This window comes from Lissotriton helveticus, chromosome 5_1, assembly GCF_964261635.1.
Source record: "Lissotriton helveticus chromosome 5_1, aLisHel1.1, whole genome shotgun sequence".
Taxonomy (NCBI): domain Eukaryota; kingdom Metazoa; phylum Chordata; class Amphibia; order Caudata; family Salamandridae; genus Lissotriton; species Lissotriton helveticus.
The window spans coordinates 1,578,567,421-1,578,589,338 of NC_136065.1; the positions used below are offsets into that span (position 1 = coordinate 1,578,567,421).

At 50.0% G+C, this 21,918-nt stretch overlaps 1 protein-coding gene across 1 annotated transcript in view; it reads right to left on the minus strand.

Annotated features, from left to right (window-relative positions):
* Positions 1-2,044: 2,044 nt before the first annotated feature.
* Positions 2,045-21,918, minus strand: part of LOC144755614 (gastricsin-like) — a 29,979-nt gene continuing 10,105 nt past the window's right edge. The window contains exons 2-9 of the mRNA XM_078644731.1: positions 19,036-19,183; positions 17,781-17,898; positions 17,435-17,565; positions 6,919-7,118; positions 4,962-5,069; positions 3,791-3,938; positions 2,905-3,003; positions 2,045-2,381 (exon numbers count right to left, since the gene is read on the minus strand). Of these exons, the coding sequence (XP_078500857.1) occupies positions 2,229-2,381; positions 2,905-3,003; positions 3,791-3,938; positions 4,962-5,069; positions 6,919-7,118; positions 17,435-17,565; positions 17,781-17,898; positions 19,036-19,183 (1,105 nt within the window). The 3' untranslated portion in view covers positions 2,045-2,228. The remainder of the gene's footprint in view (positions 2,382-2,904; positions 3,004-3,790; positions 3,939-4,961; positions 5,070-6,918; positions 7,119-17,434; positions 17,566-17,780; positions 17,899-19,035; positions 19,184-21,918) is intronic.

Genomic DNA, 21,918 nt, shown 5'->3' on the forward strand with positions numbered 1-21,918 from the left:
ATTTATGTTTTACAAACAAAAATAAAAGGCATCGATATTTGCAATGTCAATAGCTCAAATTTGTTATATTGCTCTAAGAGCGTCTTTACTTTTATGTTGCTCTATATTTGTATTTGTTGCTTTCAATTGAGAGTGATTTTTGTGTTGATCGTTATTTATGTGTAGCTGTCTGTTGGCAATAGGTCTCACATTACTAAAAATTAGAGCTATTGGTGTTGCATTATTATTTGCAATGCCAAAAGCTCAAACTTTTACTAATGCGAGACCTATTGCATTGCAAATGCTTGTTCAGAATTACTACTGCGTGTTCGCTAGTTTCTAAGATAAAAAGGAGGAGTGATTTTTTTCACTCTTATATTGCACCCATTATCACAAGGCTATTTGCGCACACTGTACCTTATCCACGACACTGTACATACATTCTGTACTGAGTACTCAAAAGGCCACCAGTTATACACAATGCACATCGGAATGCGAGAGGCACTAGACCTCATTCCTTCAATTTTGCGGGCACTTTTGTAAAAAGTGCTGCCTTTTTTACAAAAGTGCAGATTTTGCAATTTTATTGCAAATCGCAAAATCCTGGAAGGTCTATCTCTTGCCTATTGCTTCACTTCCCGACCCATGCACTGTGTTGTTTGCCCACACCTGCGCCCTGCGGTCTCTTCTGTTGCTTTTCCTTCCCACTCCCTATGTTGCTTCCCCTTACCCATGCCCTCCTTCTCTCTCTCTTGTTGCTTCTCCCTCCCCATCTTTCAATGCTTCCCCAATCCAGCCCTCTGTGCTGCTCGGCCCCCCTCCGGTGCTTGCGTTTAAAAAAAATTGATTGTGTCATTTTGTTAGAGCATGCATGTGTGTTGGGCACGCCTTCAAAATAAGCAACTGGTATGTTATAGCACCTTTTTTACATTGATTGCCTTTAGCCATGTTGTACAGCATGACTAAAATGCATTGGCAAAGTCAATAGATCCCTATGGCAAAAACTATTGGCTTAGCCAATGCTTTTTGTTCTTAGTGAGTAACCCTTAGTGGGTAATGCTCTGTGGGTTGCGTATGTGTCTGAACATTGGAACCTAAGAGCATATTCACAACGAAGTGGCGGAACACAACATTAGCCTCCTTTGCTTAATGCCGCACTCCCCCACATCAGAAACGAAGGGCTGCACCGTATTTACAACAATAACGTTAAACTTAGCAGCCTCGCGCCAACGCAGGCATCCTTGCACCATAGGGCAAGGGTGTCTGCATTGAGGGTAAGATTGTTTACAATCTTAAACAATCTTTAAATGGTGTTTTGTAACTTTTATGTGTGCTGCTTGATGCAGCACACATAGAAGTTGGAAAACGTCATTTGTTTTTATTGTTTATGTGCAGGAAGGGTCACATTCCTGCACATAAACAATCAATTGCAATTTGATGTTTCTATGTGTACTGCACAACGCAGCACACATGGAAACAGCAAAAACGAGGCGAAATAAAGCATTTTTCCTTGTTTCGCCTGTTTAAGAACAGGTTTTCCTTGGTCTTAATTTTGTCTCTGCCCCCTATTTACATCACCCTTGTAAAAAGGGGACAGCCGTCAAAATCAATGGGTGTTGCTGTGAAATACACTGCAACACCCATTGCCCACCCCTTTCACACTAAGTACAGCATGAAAGGTTGCCTTATTTAAAAGGCAGCGTTAAGCCACGTTCAGTAGCTTAACGCTCCCTTGTAAATAAGGCAAAGCCCCTATCGCCACCACAACGTCACTAAAAGTGATGTGTTGGTGATAGGGGCTTGTAAATATGCCCCCTAGACTGTGTTTCATTGCTAAGATCCAACAAGTATGAAACATATAAGATGTTGCAATTGCTTCTACACAGAGGAGTCATGGCTTAGCATTTCAGGTTGAATTTTCCCTTTGAGGAAGGAGCGAAGTTATAAACTGAAATACAACAGACCACTGCCCCCCTCCCGCTCATACGAACATGCACGCACACACACAAGTGCACACATACACACACATCTCTCTCTCTCTTAATTGAATCATTTTTTAAGAAACTTGTTTTCGATTTGAGCAGTTTAATTTGCAGAACACAGAGCTGGATATCTTGATTGCATGAACTGGAGGTCGAAATGTGCAGGAACAAAGTAGAGCAGTGAATCAATGGTACATCCTGGTATTGGCACGAAGTAGAGTACCCCGGCTGCCAGGGGGACCCTCCTGGGACCTATGCTGAAGGAGTCTATGCCCTGGAAGCGAAACCAACTCTGCTGTTTCCGAAGTCGAAGACGGAGTAGTAGAGGCGGATGAAGACATCTCCCAGGATCCAGAGCGGCTCTCCGTTCTGTGCGTTGAGGTTGATGCTCAGGAGGTTTGCAGTGCAATAACCATTGGACTGGAAGGAAAAGGAAACACAGCATCAGGTACACAGCGCATCATTTCATATTAAAAGCAGAATAAGGGTCGGGGTAATGCTAGAGAGCCTGCATGACCTGTGTGCTGAAGATAGGAAGGGAAATGTGCAGACTATGTGACTCTACTACAGAGCTGGACATTTATATTAGGACAAATTGAGATTTGCGAAACGTTGTTACCTTTTAAAGGCCACTTGCAATCTCGGAACATGCGGCCAGTGAAAGGTGGAAGGCCTTTCTGTAGGGAACTTGTGAGTTACTGGGTTTAGGGATCTTGAAGTGCCTTGATTATTTGAAATTGAATGTGAGAGGGGATTGTAGTGAGGATCCTTGTTTTAGGATATTTCAAGGCAGATGGAGACACTGGATGCAGGGATAGTTGAGTAGAGTGCGTTTATGAAAGCTTAATGTCCCTGGTTTTACAGTAGTGTAAACACATTTAAAGATGCTCAGTGGTGAGGCAAACTACTCAGTGTGGAAATCTACCTGGAATTACTTTCATACCTGTAGCACGTAAGCCGACGGTGGGACAGGGAAGGAGATGCCATTAATGACGAAGTCGAGAGTTGGCAAACTCTGGATGTTGTTGCAGTTTACTGGATACTACAGAAAAAGAGCCCAATGATTATAAATAGGAAAGACAACACTGTACACCAGCTTAACATCTCCCATCCCACAATGCACACCGTCACACGTTTATGATATCATCTCCTGCTTCTTGTCTGCTCCACTGCGGCCTATTTCCTGTCTCTGTTGAACTATGATAGTGCTCATGAAGACATCTACTATGGCGCTCAGTAACAGTGATCCCTAAATTCTGATGGGCCCATAGCATAAATACCTGGTTCATCGCAATTAAGCGTTTGTGTTTTTTTCACAGAGAGCAACAGAAACCCTTGCACGAAACGTGCGAATCAGCACAGAAACACCAATTTCTACATGTTATTTCCCCCAAATTTGTAATCCCCATTATTTAACCCACCCCAGCATTCCTGGGACCTCTCGTAACACTAATTCCAAGGTGAGGAAATAAAGGGGATTTTACTTGTAGGGAGGGCCCATGAGTTCCTCTCACTTGTCTAATCAAAGAGGCCAATCACAGTCCCCCATGAAGCATACTTTTCAAAACATTACAATTGTGGAACCCAGCAAATATAAAAATGATGGCAAAGCCTCTCCATCAAAGGTGCATACCTCTGACCTCTGGAGGAACAGTATGACCTTGTCTCCCAGTCAGCAAATCACTCAAAACTCACGAGTCTAGCATCTAGTGACATCAACCTGTTGATGTTCCTCATCACCATCAACCTGCTCTCTTGGTGTTTGCTTTCCCTAGGTATTCAAAGATATCTATCTAGCCTCAACAAAAAGCCAGTGGAGAGCCACCTACCACGCCGTTTGAGTTGGCTTGGACCCCCAGGTAGGGCAGAAGCTGGCCCATGTAGGGCTCTGGGATGTTGAGCTGGGTGGTGCCAGTGTCTACGATCGCTTGGCAGCCTTGGCTGCACCAACCAGTGGCTTGACCATTGATAGAGAAACTGAAAGGGAAACAAACAATGAAAGATCATCTATGGAGATTTCCCCCAGCTCCTGGATGAACGAATGAAGGCAGGGACATGCTAAGGATTTTGGGGGACCTCGGCTAACCGTATTTTGGGGGCCCTGGTTCGGAACAGCTATGAATTTATAATCCAATATCAGCTCAAATGTATTTTTGGGGCAATAGTTCAGAACAGCTTTGAGTGTATAATCCAGTTTCAACTCTTTCATACCCCCTTTGGCCAGGCCACTGACCGCACAAGCACATTGGTCCAAATTCTAAATGTGTTTGCATATATTATTCAGGAATAGTGATGTGTTCACTAATATTACTGCAAGTAATCTCTGTGGCACCTTCCCATTTCTCATATGTGAGGTCCTGGTTTGGTCTAAGAGAAGCACTTTTAAAGGATTTTGCATGAAACATAAACATAATATTTGTCGCTAAATGTCTGTAATAGTCTTACACATCATCCAACATTATTTTTTTTTTTTAAGGAAAATGATATTTAAAACAATATGTTCCAGAATAATTCAGAGTCATTATGGCAAGGCGCTCTGCAAAAACAAAACTGGCTCTATCAGGGACCCCCACCCATAAAAGGCTGGGACCCCGGGCCAGAGCCCACTTTGCTTATGCCTTAAAGCGTCTCCGAATTAAGGAAGGCTAGAGGCGGGTGCTTGAGGACAGCTCACACCCAGCCTGGACATTTTCAGGGCTCTTCATTAATGGTCATTCAGTGGGGCAGGTGAATGTGAGGAGGACAGGGTGCAGAAACGAATGCTTTGAGCTGCGTCAGTGACTGCTTGTCCAGGCCACGAGTTCATACAAAGAAGGGTGTTGGTTCCACCACAACTGGATCGTGTCAGGAACAGCAAGACTTTTCCAAAAGTGGCTTGAAAAGGACATGTCCCTTGCTGGGCGTGGCCTTTTGCAAATGGGAGTTGATTACTCAATTGGCAATACCATGAGGCTAGATGCACCCCAGAGGCCTGCCCGGTGACGTGGGTGGCATACTTACTCCTGCAGCGCGATCTGCCAGTACAGCTCTGCACTCAGCGGGGCCCAGTAGAGCTGGCCAGTGTACAGGCTGCTGTCGATGCCCCCGAAGATGACTTCACCAGACTGGCTGCAATTTCAATGGATGAGAAAGGATGGTTACTCACAGTACACTTAGATTCACGCCACACAAGAAACTTTGAGGATTCGATAAGAAAACGCTAAGCTTATTAGGAGACTTAAGACTGTAAAGCCTGAGGACATATTTTGTACAAAAAAAATAATTAGCTTCTACGCTCTGTGAGTTATTCGTTAAATACATGAGCCTGGTTCTCCTTTGGAGTATCGATTACAACATCTACCAAGCCTGCCTTCCTGAGAGAATGTTGTTCATTTTTATCGTAAAAACATTTCTGGTCCTTGTTTCCTCTTTCACTTCCGGTCTGAGGCCTACTGTGCATATTTGACTTTGCCTATCAGTTAGTGATGTCACTTTCCGCCTGTGATCTGCCAGCCTCCTTTATTGCTACCCCCTGTGTGCCCCTCTGGTGCCACTTCGTGATCGTGTCTTGGCACACACCTATGCTGCCAAGTGTGATGTGTACTGCCGCTTGCTAGTTGTGGCCTGGCAGCCTTCATCAGCGAGCACCTGTGTTTCTGTATTATATCCCTCTGGGACCAGAAGGGCTTTAAATTCAGTCCGATCCAATGTGACTTCAGTGTTGCCTCATCGCTGCTGCTTAGTGAACCTCAGCTGCTGTCACAGCCTACTTGACTAAGTGATGTCACCTCTGTATCGTCTGATAGTGCTCCTCTGCTGTCACTCTGTGCCCCTGCTAATTTCCTGTGATTTCCTTGCATCCATGTCATATAATTTCCTGTCTGGACTGGTAGCTTTGAATTTCCATCTTATCATGTTATTCCCTGTTTGTCATGTGACCCTGTGATGGAACCTTTCGTCTACGGCCCCCATTTCTTGCAAAGGCTGCCCGGGGGGGCCACGTAGGTGACCCTCAAACAGGGCGGCCGCCTTAGTGCCACAGGAAGGCACACTAGTTAGCACACTAGTGCCCCCGGTCTAGGGACCAGGGGCTCAGTCGGCCGAGACATATTTGTTATGCAAATAAACCTGCAGCAATATTCTCCACTAACAAGGTGTCTTGTGGTTTATTTATGTATGTTGCTGTATGAAAACTGAGGAGTGTTGCCGATATTGGCACTATGTTTGTTCCTGTGCTATCCTTCTCTGTGACCTGCCCCTCTTAGAATGCGATACTTTCCCTAAGCATCTATGTGATCACTTCCTGTCAGAGGTCTGGTATCTCTCATCTCATTTGTTACCTGACTATAGGAAGTCACTTCCTGTTTATTGTTGAAACCACTCCAACAGATAGATTTCGACGTTTGCAGACGTCGAAACTAAAACGAGACACTAAAGGGTGAAAAGTATATTTACAGCAAAGTAATCTTTATGATAACACGAAATGGTTGACATAATTGTTGAAAGTTAGGATAGTGGTATAACAGAAAGTCACATTGCAAAAGAAAAACGGTTCAATGGGCGAAATAGGTAGTGTAAGCTTATTATAGTAGAGGTTAGATGCTGGAGTCTATTCTTGCACACGCGGAGACATGAGAAATAGGGGTCCAAGCAGACATATGTGACTCCAAACCTCGTGTAGTAGCCAAATGCTACACTGACATGGCCGTCTTAACAGCATTATAGGCCCCCGGGCAAAGGTGTGCACTGGGCTCTGCCTACACAACCACTCACAGAAATACAAATGTGTTTAACGAAAAATTTGTGTTAAATTCTGGTCTGCATGGGGCCCTTATCCTCGTGAGGTCTCCGGGCAACCTCCCAGTGTGCCCATGTGTGGAGATGGCACCTCACAATGGGGTAGTACAAGGCCCTAAAGTGGTGAAGCGAAAGGTGCCTCCTGCGGTCCATCAGGCCTGCATTGTGCCATCGTCCTTACCTGCCCATATACACGCTGAAGACGGGCTCCGTCAGCAGGTTCTGCTGCAGCATGCCTTGCATCGGGGTAGTCGCTCCACCCACTGACAGGCCTGGGTAGGCCATTCCAAAGATTCCATCAAACTTGGAGTAGTAAAAGTTGGAGCTGGGCTCGGTGATGGTCAGACCGAACTCTTGGTTGGTGATGGAGATGCCCTGGACCTGTGGAAGACAAGTGAGTCATTGTCTGAGACAGCAGCACTGTCACACGAACAACAGTGGTGCTGGAACAATTTTCAGAGTGTGAGCGCTGCCGTTAATGTTATGTCACTGAAGTTAAAGAGACTATGAAAAAGCCAAGCATCAGCCAAAAAAACAAGTGTAGCAAATGTGCCACGCCCTTTCAGCAGGAGAGTGGTAAGGAGGTGGTATGGAGCCGAACACACAGAACATTTTACGTTGAAGTGGCCACTAAATTTGATTAGACATTCTGTTTCACTGGTAAAACTATACAGGGTCAAAACGATTGTTAGAAAGGCGAACCCGGGGGAGGCAGAAGGTGTCTGACTGACCACCCCTAGGTCTACCCCTCCTTCAGAGAAGGGACCGAGCGATGTCGAGAGGCCTCCGACGGGAGGGCCCTCTCCTAGAATCGCACAGCAGAGTAACCACACCACTACAAATGGACACCACACGTAGATAGGGTTTTCAATCTTTATCTGGCAATAAGTATCGTTTCAATATATACAGCAGGTCCAGGGACCTGGAAAGTCTCGTGGCAAGGGGCGAGGTAGCAGGACAGTCTTATAGATGGTCGGTTGCAAGGGGACCCTACGCACAGCTCTCAATCCTCGAGCTGGGGGGGTTCCAGAAGGTTGGGCCGCGGCAGCGCCAGCAGGCTCCAAGATGATTCAGCGAGTGTGGACCGCGGCAGCGCCAGCAGGTTCCAAGATGGTCGCAGCAAAGATGGACCGCGGCAGCGCCAGCAGGCTCCAAGATGGTTACAGCAAAGATGGACCGCGGCAGCGCCAGCAGGCTCCAAGGTGGTTACAGCGAAGATGGACCGCGGCCGCGCCAGCAGGCTCCAAGGTGGTTACAGCGAAGATGGACCGCGGCAGCGCCAGCAGGCTCCAAGCTGGTTACAGCGAAGATGGACCGCGGCAGCGCCAGCAGGCTCCAAGGTGGTTACAGCGAAGATGGACCGCGGCAGCGCCAGCAGGTTCCGGGGAGCAGCAAGGGGAGTTCGTCTCAGGGTCAGCCGCGACAGCGTCAGCAGGGCTTCTTGACTCCGGGATACAACTAACTCCTACTCCGGGGCTGGCCCAGATATAGGTCTGGAGTCCTTTGATGTCCGGACCCTCTCGCCTTGGGGTCAGAGGGGCCGGGATGATGGTGTCCAGACACCCAGCAGGGGGGTGGAGCCGGAGCCCAGGGAGGCCGGAGGGTGATCGAAACCAGGCATCCGGGGATGATTGGAGAGCCATCGAGACTCCCCTCTCTTGTCTCTGGTGGAGTGGCCACTCTACCACCCGGAGGGTTCTTGGTGCCTCGATGGCGGGCTCGCTGGGGCCGTGGCCGCGGCTGGTCCGGGACCACGTGTCTGTGACGTGATGGGCCCAAGATGGCATCGGGCCTGGAATGAGGGTCCGGAGGGCACCGGACCGGTAGTGCTGGGGCGGCCAGAGTGTACCGTGTCAGTGGTTGTGGGCCGCCGGGTGGCGGATCTGGTGGTTTGGAGGGCGTGCAGAGGTGTGCCCGAGGCCGACCCGGGCTGGATGGAGGGCCGATGTCGTCCGGGGCCCGCCATGCGGGAGGGGTAGGACCACGCCACGAGGCCGGGTCCAACACACGTCCCCTCCAGCTGAAGGCAGGGGAGAGTCACCCATCTTCTTGGGGATTCTCCTCGCCAAGGCGGAAGAACCTGGAGAGGCCGTCGGCGTTGGCGTGGTCGTTGCCAGGGCGATGCTCCACGGTGAAGTTCATCCCTTGGAGGGAGATGGACCAACGTAGCAACGTCGGGTTCTCGCCTCGCATCTGCATCAACCACCGCAGGGGCCGGTGGTCGGTCTGTACTCGGAAGTGGGTGCCGAAGAGGTAGGGCCGGAGCTTCTTCAGGGCCCATACGATGGCGAATGCTTCCCTCTCGATGGTGCTCCATCGTTGTTCTCGGGCCAGTAGGCGCCGACTGATGAAGGCCACAGGAAGGTCGACTCCGTCAGAGTTCATTTGGGACAGTACGGCCCCAATGCCGTGTTCCGAGGCGTCAGTTTGGACGATGAACTCTCGGCTGTAGTCGGGGGCCTGGAGCACCGGGGCGGTGCACATGGCAGTCTTTAGTGTCTCAAAGGCTACTTGGCACTCGGGGGTCCAGTGCACCTTCGGGGCTAGTCTCTTGGAGGTTAGTTCTGTGAGGGGCCCCACAATGCTCCCATAATCCTTTATGAACCGCCGATAGTATCCAGTGAGCCCCAGGAAGGCTCGGACGGCGGTCTGGGTGACGGGGGGCTCCCAGGCCTGGATGGCGTCGATCTTGGGTTGAAGGGGAGCCACTTGGCCGCTCCCCACTTGGTGTCCCAGATAGGTCACGGACCCTTGACCGATCTGGCACTTGCTGGCTTTTATTGTTAGTCCGGCCCGTTGGAGGGCCTTCAGGACCTTCCAGAGGTGGGTCAGGTGCTCGTCCCAACAGAGGCTGTACACCGCAATATCGTCCAGATAGGCGGCACTGAACTCTTCCAGCCCTGCCAGCACCCGATTCACTAGTCTCTGGAAGGTGGCCGGAGCATTCTTCATGCCGAAGGGCATCACGTTGAAGTGGAAGTGGCCATCGGGGGTCGAGAAAGCGGATCGTTCTTGTGCCCCTGGCGTGAGGCCGATTTGCCAGTATCCGGCCGTGAGGTCGAAGGTGCTGAGGTACCTGGCGGCTCCCAGGCGATCGATCAGTTCATCTGCTCGGGGAATGGGATGGGCGTCGGTCCTGGTGACGGCATTCAGTCCCCGGTAGTCGACACAGAACCGCCGCTCCGGGGGCACCCCGGGGGCGGCGGCCTTAGGGACCAGGACGACGGGACTGGCCCATGGACTGTCTGAGGGCTCGACTACCCCTAGGGCTAGCATCTTGGAAACTTCGGCTTGGATGCAGGCCCGGACTCGGTCGGGGACTCGGTAGGCTCGGTGCCGCACGGGCGGACTGTCCCCGGTGTCGACGTCGTGAACACACCACTGGGTGACTCCGGGGGTGAGGGAAAATAAGTTCGCGAATTGACCCAGCAGTTTCTGGCAGTCCTGGCGCTGTTTGGGTGTCAGCGCGGGAGAGAGGGAGACTCCCTCGACTGAGCCATCTTTCTCGGAGGTGCTCAGGAGGTCTGGTAGAGGCTCGGAGTCGTCCTATGCTCCGTCATCGGTAGCCAACAACAGGCTCAGTTCGGTGCGGACAAAGTGGGGCTTGAGCCGATTGGCGTGTAGGACCCGGAGGGGGTTCTGGGGGGACTCCATGTCCACTAGGTAGGTGACGGGGCTCTTGCGCTCCACCACGTTGAAGGGCCCCGTCCATTTGTCTTGGAGGGCGCCGGGGTCGACCGGGGACATGACCCAGACCTGCTGGCCCGGCTCGAATTCAATGGACGAGGCATTTTCATCATACCAGCGCTTCATCTCCTCTTGACTGGCCTTCAGGTTGGTTTCGGCCAGTTCCCGGAACTTCCGAGTCTGGTTGCGGAGAGTCAAGAGGTATCGGAAAACATCGGGCGGAGTATCGGAGGCGGCCAGCTCCCAGCCTTCCTTGACCAGGCTGAGGGGCCCTTGCATCGGGTGTCCATATAATAGTTCAAAGGGGCTGAACCCCAGGGACTTCTGGGGTACCTCCCGGTAGGCGAACAGGAGGCATGGCAGCAGAACGTCCCATTTGCGCCGGAGGGGCTCTTCTAGGCCCTTGATCATTCCTTTCAGGGTCTTATTAAATCGCTCCACTAGTCCATTCCCTTGTGGGTGATACGGGGTGGTGACCCCGCACTGTTGCCACAGGGACCGCATATATTTCGATTTAAAGTTTGTGCCCCGAGCACTGACGACCTCGCGGGGGAAGCCGACTCTGGAGAAGATCCCCATTAGCGCTCGACCCACTACGGGGGCTGTGATAGTCCGGAGGGGGATAGCTTCTGGGTAGCGGGTGGCATGGTCCACCAGGACGAGGATGAAGCGGTGCCCCTGAGAGGTTGGAGGATCCAGGGGCCCCACGATGTCGATCCCTACTCGCTCGAAGGGAGTGGTCACCACGGGAAACGGTTGGAGTGGGGCCTTGATTTTCCCCCCACTCTTTCCGCTGGCTTGGCAGGTCGGACAGGTTCGGCAGTGGTTGTACACATCGCGGCGCATCTTCCGCCAATAAAAGTGGGTCACCAGGCGGTTGTAGGTTTTGTCCTGCCCCAGGTGCCCGGCGAGGGGCACATCATGTGCCAGGTTTAAGAGAAAGTCTCTGAAGTGGAGGGGGACGACTAGCACTCGACCGGCCCCCAGCTCGGCGATCTTTCGTTCACTGTACAAGAGGTCCTGGTCCCAATAGATCCAGTGGGACCCCGAGGAGTCTCCTGTGGCTTGCGTGGTGGCTTGTTGTCGGAGTCCCTCAAGGGAAGGACAGGTCTTTTGTTCTCGACGGAACTGCTCGCGGGTGGGGCCCCCTTCTTGGCGCCACTGGGCTAGTTCCGGAAGGGGCCCGAGCTCGGTAAGTTCTTCATGGCTGGGGCCCTGCGGCCCTAGTTCGGGTTCGGCCGTGGCAGTGGCGGGTGGCGGAGGTGCCGGCCATTCAGGTTCTTTGGGCAGATCGTCTTCGGTTGGGACGGCGTCCCGAGTGGACATGGATCTGGTTGTTACGCAAACCCATTCAGGAAGGCCTAGCATCCCCAGATGCTCTCTTCGCTCGATCTGTGCCCAGGGTGAACTTTCCAGGTCGTTCCCTAGGAGGCAGTCCACCGGGGCATCGTCTCGGACGGTGACCTTCAGCATGCCGGATACTCCTCCCCACTCGAAGGGGATGCGAGCCATCTGGCACAGGCTCTCGGAATTGTCCGCTGACCGGACAGGGCACAGAACGTGGGGCAAGATTTGTTCCGGGGTCACCAGATGGCAGCGGACGGCGGTTATGCTGGCCCCCGTGTCACGGAGTGCCTCGGCCCGGCGTCCGTTGATGGTGACCCACTGGCGGTACTTCTGGGTGTTGATCGGAATCTGGACTCGGGGGATCATGTCTTTGTCGCCCAGGGAAGCGAGGCACATGGCCGCGGACTCCCATTCTTCTGGTTCCATAGGGACCTCTTCTTCTTCATCCTTTTCTTCGCTCAGAGCAGCGGCAGTGATTTGTCGACCGGGGGGCCCGGTGGGGCAGGGCCGCTGGTTCATGGGGCAGAGAGGATCATTGGCATAGTGACCCAGCCGCTGGCATCTGTGGCACGTAATGTTGGAGCGTGGCCCCGGTCGGGCTGGATGGGCCCCCCTCGGGCTGGAGGATGGTGTAGAGGAGGCGGGCGAAGACCCCGGCGGGAGGTCTCGGCCTCGGCTGATGCCCGACCCGCCGCCTCGCGGCCGATGGTTCCCCGGGGACCCTTGTCCGTATTCTCCTGTGGTGTTCCGGTGGACGCGGTTGCTCGCCCACCGATCTGCTTCGACCGCTAGCTTTCGCGGCTCGGTCAACTTGCTGTCGAGGAGGTGCTGTCGTAGTTCAATGAAGCAGTTGTTGGAGAGGTGCTCCCATAACATCAGGTCGACCAACTGCTGGTAGGTAGTGACCTGACTGCCTTTGACCCACCCCTCGAAGGCTCTGCTAAAAAAATTCACGTATTCTACCCAAGTGGTACCGGGGATTTTTTTACAGTCTCGGAACCTCTGCCGGTACATTTCGGGGGTGAGTCCATAGCGCGTGAATAAGGCCGTTTTCATGTGTTCATAGGAGGTCATTTCGGTGTCAGGGAGTTCTAGCAGGGCGTCCCTCCCTTCGTTGATGAACTTTCCCCACAGGCCGGCGCCCCAATCCTTCAGGGGCACCCGATGGGCGGTCATGGCCACCTCGTAGGCTTTGAACCACTGTTGGATATCATCGTTCTTGTAGTATTCTTTGACTACATCTTTCGGTAGGTGAACCTTGGTGTCCACGGGAGGGGCCGAGGTCTTGGCCCCGGCCGCGCTATCTTCGTTTATCTTGGCCTTGATTTCTAGTTCTCTCAGGCCTCGTTCGTGTTCATATGCTAGTCGTTTTTCTTCGAGGTCACGTTGTCTCCGTTTCTCTTCTAGATCTCCCTCCAGCCGTAGTTGCTCGAGGGCTATATTTTTCTCCGCTAGCTAGAGTTCTCCGTCTAGCCGGAGTCGTGCAAGCTCCACTTCGTGTAGCCGGTTGCGCTCTCGTTCTCGAGCGTCTTCATAGATGAGGTCCACGTTTAGTGTTGCGGTTCTTTCCCCTGTCGAGGGTACGCTGGTTTCCGGTTGCCCGGTCGGGCCATTCTCCTCTTGGGGTGGTCTGTCTCGGGTTTCCACCCAGGCTTGTAGGGCCGATTTGAAGTCCTCTTTTGTGCTCAGGCCAGTGGTAGCGATACCCATGTCTTTACAGAATTGTTTTAGTTCTTTGTGGCTGTATTCTTCTATCTTCTCTTTCTGGAATTCGGCAGGTAGGTTGGTTCCTTGGGTCGTCATGGTCTCTGTGTGTTTTTCCGTCCTAGCGGGTAGATCACTCTCTGTACGATTTTGCGTTGGCTCGGATCGCAGCGCCTGCCACCAATGTTAGAAAGGCGAACCCGGGGGAGGCAGAAGGTGTCTGACTGACCACCCCTAGGTCTACCCCTCCTTCAGAGAAGGGACCGAGCGATGTCGAGAGGCCTCCGACGGGAGGGCCCTCTCCTAGAATTGTACAGCAGAGTAACCACACCACTACAAATGGACACCACACGTAGATAGGGTTTTCAATCTTTATCGGGCAATAAGTATCGTTTCAATATATACAGCAGGTCCAGGGACCTGGAAAGTCTCGTGGCAAGGGGCGAGGTAGCGGGACAGTCTTATAGATGGTCGGTTGCAAGGGGACCCTACGCACAGCTCTCAATCCTCGAGCTGGGGGGGTTCCAGAAGGTTGGGCCGCGGCAGCGCCAGCAGGCTCCAAGATGATTCAGCGAGTGTGGATCGCGGCAGCGCCAGCAGGTTCCAAGATGGTCGCAGCAAAGATGGACCGCGGCAGCGCCAGCAGGCTCCAAGATGGTTACAGCAAAGATGGACCGCGGCAGCGCCAGCAGGCTCCAAGGTGGTTACAGCGAAGATGGACCGCGGCAGCGCCAGCAGGCTCCAAGGTGGTTACAGCGAAGATGGACCGCGGCAGCGCCAGCAGGCTCCAAGCTGGTTACAGCGAAGATGGACCGCGGCAGCGCCAGCAGGCTCCAAGGTGGTTACAGCGAAGATGGACCGCGGCAGCGCCAGCAGGCTCCAAGGTGGTTACAGCAAAGATGGACCGCGGCAGCGCCAGCAGGTTCCGGGGAGCAGCAAGGGGAGTTCGTCTCAGGGTCAGCCGCGACAGCGTCAGCAGGGCTTCTTGACTCCGGGATACAACTAATTCCTACTCCGGGGCTAGCCCAGATATAGGTCTGGAGTCCTTTGATGTCCGGACCCTCTCGCCTGGGGGTCAGAGGGGCCGGGATGATGGTGTCCAGACACCCAGCAGGGGGGTGGAGCCGGAGCCCAGGGAGGCCGGAGGGTGATCGAAACCAGGCATCCGGGGATGATTGGAGAGCCATCGAGACTCCCCTCTCCTTGTCTCTGGTGGAGTGGCCACTCTACCACCCGGAGGGTTCTTGGTGCCTCGATGGCGGGCTCGCTGGGGCCGTGGCCGTGGCTGGTCCGGGACCACGTATCTGTGACGTGATGGGCCCAAGATGGCATCGGGCCTGGAATGAGGGACCGGGGGGCACCGGACCGGTAGTGCTGGGGCGGCCAGAGTGTGCCGTGTCAGTGGTTGTGGGCCGCTGGGTGGCGGATCTGGTGGTTTGGAGGGCGTGCAGAGGTGTGCCCGAGGCCGACCCGGGCTGGATGGAGGGACGATGTCGTCCGGGGCCCGCCATGCGGGAGGGGTAGGACCACGCCACGAGGCCGGGTCCAACAACGATCATGTGTGGACATCGGGTTTCAGCGAATATTTACCATTTGCACATTGCAAAGTAAAGTCTGTTGAGTTGGTTCGAACCTATAAAAATCTTTGTTTCCATCACACTTCAGAATTACACGTGTTGTGTGTCTCATCCCATACAATCCAAGTTAAGGATCTTTGGGTTGCAGTAAACTGCACATGTTTGGAGTTTTTGTGAATAACATGCAGGCTTAAAGAACTATTGATGGACAGAATGCAGAACAATGTCATACATTCATCCCAGTACAGAGATCTGGGCCTAAATCCATTGTGTTTTTGCTCCCCATGCCATTCCAGTTTGGACCCAGCCATACGCAAATCAGTCTTGACCCTGCGCCCAATGGGAACAGTCCAGCACAAACTGCCAGGCCAGGTCCTCCCTGGACTGGAAACAAGCATCCTAGGATGGTAAGCTCTGAATAACTTGGAATTCAACCCCTTACGTAAAACAGGTGTGTGTGCATGGATGGAAAAACTCCAGCTGACTCATGCTTATGGCCCAGATCTAGATCACAAAGTGTCCTCCCACCTCTCGCAGACAGCTTGTCCAGTATGACTGCTTTGAGCCAGCCTGCCCTGTCTGACACTCCCATACAGATTGTCCAGGCCAAATAATCCCAGGCTGCAAGTACAGGCTGACCAGGACCGGTCTGACCATTTTCTGGTGGGCCATCGAGTTGAGGACTTTCAGTCAGACCGTGTCCAGACACCCTGGCGAGTCAGATCTCTCTCCGTTAGTCTGTCCATTCTGTCTATACTCCCAACCAGCGGCCCAGTCTAATCACTGGCAGATAATCCGTCCAGTCTAAGTTTTTCAAAATAAATGTACCTCAGATATTTAAATTGTTAACTTTGAATGTGTCCTCCCACTTTTTTGATTTTCTCTTTACTTCAAATTATTTCGCTTCTTAATTTGTATGTTGTTAATCTAAATGTATATCCTTTGCTTGTTATTTCTCTTCCTTGTCTCACCTTCCCTTTGTTTTTGTTTTTTAACCCCTTGTTTTTTTTTTCTTACACAGGAGGGGTAAGCCCTTCTAAACAATTTTATCCACATTTTCCTTTACTCGCTTCTCTTTTTTTAAGTTAGACTTCAGCCAAAACCCTTTGTTTTAATAAAAATTAAATGTATAATATACGTGTAGGAGCTTTCAGCCAGCCCTCTTCATCCATTGGTCTGTACTGCCATTTCCATTTATGTTCCACCACAGTGTGTCAGCCCACCTCAGCCATCCATTGGCTGACTTCCCTGTGACTGGTGGCATGCTGCACATTCAGAAGGAGCACACCCACACACAAAGTAGTTCCCTTCAGTTCTAAGAACTTATATGGCAATGCGCCCTTTTTATTTTATTTTTCGTTTTTTTCCTTTCTTTTTTCCAAACACGTAGGTGAGAAATTAGATCCACCCAAACTCCCCATTGTTTCCTACTCCCCATCACCCTCTTTTTTTAATCGTTTTCATGATTTCCCCCTTCCATCTAGATTATTAATATTTGTTTTTTTTTTACTTGACTTGTAATGGCACTTGCACCATTCAAGTGGAGCATAATGTATTCTATGCATATAACTGTAAGGAACTTTGGCCCACCCTCGTTATGCCATTGGCTTATTTGGCTCAAAAACCTTTAGCCATTCACTTGAGATATGGTCAGTCACTTCTTGGATCAGCCAATCGGAGTTTTTTAATCTAGCTTTCTTTCTATATGTTTGTGTGCACCCTAATGCTTTCATTGGAGTGCTTTAAGGACTATTTTACTTCTGAAAAATACACAGTGTTCACACAGTTAATCATTTTATAGGACTCGCCTGAGCCAGCGCACATGCGCTGCTCAGGCGAGCCATTTAGGAAGGCCTTTAAACTTTGGAACACATGCTTGTGTGTGTGCTTTGGTTTTTTTCACCCGCTATTGGCCTTTGCATGAGTCTTTCTAAGAAAGACAGCACACAATTTGCCAAAGGCGGGTGCATGTCCCGCCTTCTCTCTGCACTGTCCTAGGGTCCACAGGAAGGAGCGTGGCTTTCCTCCCTCGTCATGGCTCATTAAGCACAGCGTGCACTTTCAGTTCCAAACGCAGTCGCTTTCACTTTCGTATACCGTGCTTGTTTTATCTATGTGCTGAATGTACAAACAGACCCTTTTTAAATTGTCCTGTACTGCATCAAGTATATTTATTATGTTTGCCACCGCACAATTGCGAGTGACAAACCCACTGTCTTTTCTAATCCTTTTTTTTCTTTAGAAACGGTCTTTTTTGGAAATGTTTCCTTTCTAAGTGATGGTTGTGTAGTTTTGATGTAATACCCTCCCAGACAGCTTGTCTGTGCCATACACTTCCAGACGGTACAGTTTGCGTGCTGGGAAGGTTCAGCTGGTACTTACTGTGACAGTGTCATAGCCGAAGAGCCCGGTGACACTGCTGCCCACGTTGCCGCCGCCGTAGCCCATGGTGAAGCGCTGCCCATTTGAAGTATAGGTGGAGGACTGGCTGGGGTTGAATGTTGGATGGTTGGCTGAGGAGAGAGAAGCATGGTCAACATGAATCGGGGTAGACTGCACGCTAATGGCGGCAAAGATAGATGGTGAAACTGGACATATTCGCATAATACTGCTTTGAATTTAAACTCGGCACCTCCCCCCACACCCTCCCCACAACCCCATGATAACCGTGGCATGCCCCCACCAACCAGCACGCATTGCCCTATGAACCCCTCTACTCAACACTCACTGCAGGCCGAGCTGGAGCAGTAGGTGGAGGGGACCCACAGGTTGGAGGAGCCAGTGTCGAAGAGCACCAGGAAGTTCTGGCCCGGGGTGCCAATGCTGATCTCGCCATAGTAGTACGTCTAGGGGGAGAGAGGAGCACACAGTGGGTCCCGGTTATCTTTCGTCGTTGGGTACTAAGAGAACAGCAACTTATGGAAACTGGGAGAATAGACCAAAAGCTTTAACGATTTTATGAGCTCTACAATAAAAGATGCATGGATGTGTTTGATTACTTGGTTGTGTATGCCAGCAGCCAGCCGAGAGTGAGGAATGGTCAAGTTATACTATGATGTGCGAAAAACCTGTGTTGCAGTTTGTCTTTAGTGCAAAAAGAACAATTAATTGACAGAATGCTGAACAATGTCAAACATTCACCCCAGTATGTCTTTAGGTCAAGACTCCTAATGAACATTGCTACAGTTACTTTGATCAATTGTCATGTAAACTTAGCCTTTCGTCTAATTAAACTGCCTGTCACAATACTTAACAAACAGAATTAATGAACAGTGGTTATCTTTTGTTTTGCATACAATTTGACTTACTGTCACAAATCGTATGTTTGAATGTAATTGAGTTATTAATTAATGCACGTCTGGTAAGGCAATGGTAAACACTGGCATTGTTCTTATACAAAGAGAAAGCAGAGGTGTGAGATTAAAGAAAAGCAAAGATGAAGAAACAAGGCAGAATGAGGAATGGATGAGACAATGAGAGTGAGAGGGAAAGGCAGTAAGGATATAAAAAGATGGAAGGTGTGGACAAGAAAAGAAAAGAGAAAAAGAAGAATGACAAAAGGAGAAAAAAGACAACAAAGATGTAAATACATTTGTGAACATCATAAAATAGGCAGGGGAATGAGGGATAGAAAGGGCTTGTGAGACGAAACAGGAAGATGAGGGGTGAAAAGGGGGTGACCGGAAGAGCATTTGAAATTGAGGTGCATAAAAAGGAGTGCCATAAATAAGGCAGGGAGGAAGTGGAAAGGCAAAAAAGAAATGGATCGAAAGAGAGAACCATGGTGAAGTGGGATGAGAGTAAAAAGAGAAAGAAACAGAAAGGAGTGGGAGAAATTTGGACAACTAGAAACACAGGAATCAAGAGAAATAAGAAAGAGGTAACTTTGGAATGAGTGAAGGCAGAGAAAGAAAAGGAACCAAAAAGAGCCTGAATGAGTGACGGAACGCGAGCCAGCCTGGATACCCCTGCACTGCACTTACGTCAAAGTACATATATTCATCAGCGACAGCGTAGTTGCTGAAGGTGTACTTGCTGGCTGGGTTGGGTTTGTGCGTTCTCAGGAACTCGTCCAGCACCCCATGCTCCCTCATGTTCTCCCGAATGGACTTGTACTTCTTCAGGGGGACCCTGGGTAGGAGAGAGAGAACGTTTCAGTATCTGAGCTTCCAATGTCTCATTGCCTCAGCATGAGAGCCTGGGAAAGCTCAGAATCATTTATAGAAACACAATGATGTTTGGCAAACCTAGAGCTCGGATCCATATCGAGCAGAGCAACCAACGCTGGACTGGCCTATTGGGATATTCCTTAGAATTACATTTGCCGGCAGACGGGTGTCACTGAAAGTCCAATTGGATTATGGACATGTTCTCCTAGGCTAATCCTCCTCTCAGCCACGCCGTGCACCCCAACACACTCCATCTCTCAGGTCTCCCATCTCCCATGCAGAGTTGGGAATAACTGTTTTGTCATGTAAGACATGGACACAACGTGCTGCTTTTATGGTGCCGAAGCCAATAGGGCATTTCCACAAAAATATACCTAACCTACTGAGTATAGGCTTCTTTCAGTTGAACGAAGTATTTTTAACTGCAGAGGTGTGTGTGTGTTGCTCAGTAAACCTGGGATTGCACCAAAATGGTATGTTTATTTCTATTTGTTACTTCCTCATTCTATGCGTGATGCATCCCATCTCATGCACCTCTTAGTATTGTTTTTGTGCAGGAAAGGGTCCCTTCCTGCCCAAAAACAATCCTGCGTGTAATGCAAGCACCCTGCGTTGGCGCTAGGTAGTCTCAAGTGTGCCAGCGCAGGTAGAGAGCCGAAGAGCTTTATATCTTAGTAGATTTAGAGCTGTTGAGCTCTGTTCCATTCATGCTACGTAGCACAGCAAGTTTGTTCGCCCTTGTGTTGTGTTAATTTTTAGTAAATATGCACCTTTCAGATTCGTACAGGTGCTTACAGTGGTGCAAAACTTTGCATCAGTTTATTTGCCACTATAAAAGCCAGCGATGGCTGGCAACATTACAATAAGGTGAGACGCAATGCCCAAAACACTCATTATTCATGTTGGACTTGCTGGCACGCAGACTCTGAATTGCAGGCTGTGGACGCAGTATTCTTCGTCCTCCTGGCACTCTCCTCAGCACTGACTCGGATGGAAAGGGAAGGACTTCCTCCCTTATACAATGACGAACCAACCAATCCTGGAAGTGCACAGCAGTTGCAGGATTGGTTGGAGCAAGCTAACCCAGCACTCATTTTGAGATTGGGGGCCGGTGGCTGCAATCCCTCGGCTGTTTCTCAGTCCTGGGATTGCAGGTGCTGAAGTGCACATGTCAAATTTGGTCGGCTCTAGACAGCCATTCTGCTATGCTCACTGGCAGGGGCTGCATTAGTAGTGCAATTGCACTAATCGGCTCTGCCCCCTGCCCTCGCGCTGTAACTGCGCACGCCTGAGGCACATTATAATAAAGTGGTATTTATGACCATTTTATTAATGTGTGTGTGTATTGGCACCATCATCATGCTACAGTTTGCAGTTTGCAGTCAGCAGCTGTCACAAACATAAAAAGAATGCATATCTTATGCTTTTGATTTAGTTCCAGCTGTGTGCCTTTCTTGAAAACTAGAGGCCAGGATATTTCCAAGCATATAACCCATCAATTCCCTCAACTAGGGAGAGGCTGTTGCCTTGCAGCCAGAGCTACCGACTTTGGAGCAGGGGAACCAGGTTTGAGCCTGGCGTCGGCTCAGCTTCCTGTAATTCTGGGCAAATCACTTAACATACCCGCCTTTTTTATGAACAGAAATTTTTATTGGCAATCACATGGACTGAATCTTGTATGCCAGATAATAGCATTCTCATTAATTAAAATGACAATGTGAGCCTTTTCAGGGCATAAGAAGAGCAAACAGATTAACCCTGACTTCCCCCTCCCTCACTCACACTCCTCATCTGACCACAATCACAAACCTATCCGTTATCAGCTGTAAAATGTCGTCAAACACAACACCACAAAGAACATTCTTTCAACCTTTGGACGATGTCATACTGGTATGTCCATAATGTCATAAAATCAAATTAGTGTATTAAAAGACTTGTAAAGCTCTTAACTGTGGCAGACACACTGTATTCAAATGACTCATTTACCAATACCGATCTTCTTCCAAAGGGAGTCCAACGTGTATCAAAATTCATATAATCAGCAAAAGGGGAGAAACGTATAACAACAAATCTTATAGTCAAACATTCTGAAGAAGAGAAAGCAACAAAAAAATCAAAAGAGGGGACTCTCGTGTTTTTTAGTACTGTACAAAAATATATGAAAGGGAAAATCATATATATTTTTTTTTTTTTACAACTTTACAACTTCTTTAAGAAAAGAAAAATAATTTAAAATTTAAAAATATGATTTTTTAGTTTAATATTTAAAACAATTATTCAAAGCTTCATATATCATTGGTTCATGAATCCCAAAATGTCCAACGCATCCAAGTACCCCTAAGAGAATAATGGCTGAATCACATCCTACTCATGTTGACGTAATTCCAAGTGCGTCAAGTTGACACTAATGCAAAAGAGTTCAATTTTGATAACCTGATCTTGTTCCTGTTTAGAGACACACTTTCTACACCTGAGCCTTGATCCTGTTTAAAGCCGCAATTTCTATAGTTGAGCCAGAGAGGTCCCTGACCTAAAGGAGTTTAGAGCTGAGCAAAGGGGCTAGTTGCCGAATCAACATTGACTCTTCGAAATTCGAATGTTCTCGCCACCCTTACTTACAAGATGCCCCATAGTCACTAGATCCCACAAGTGCACAGACCACTGGAAATCTGAAGGAGGGTCCTTTCTCTTCCACCA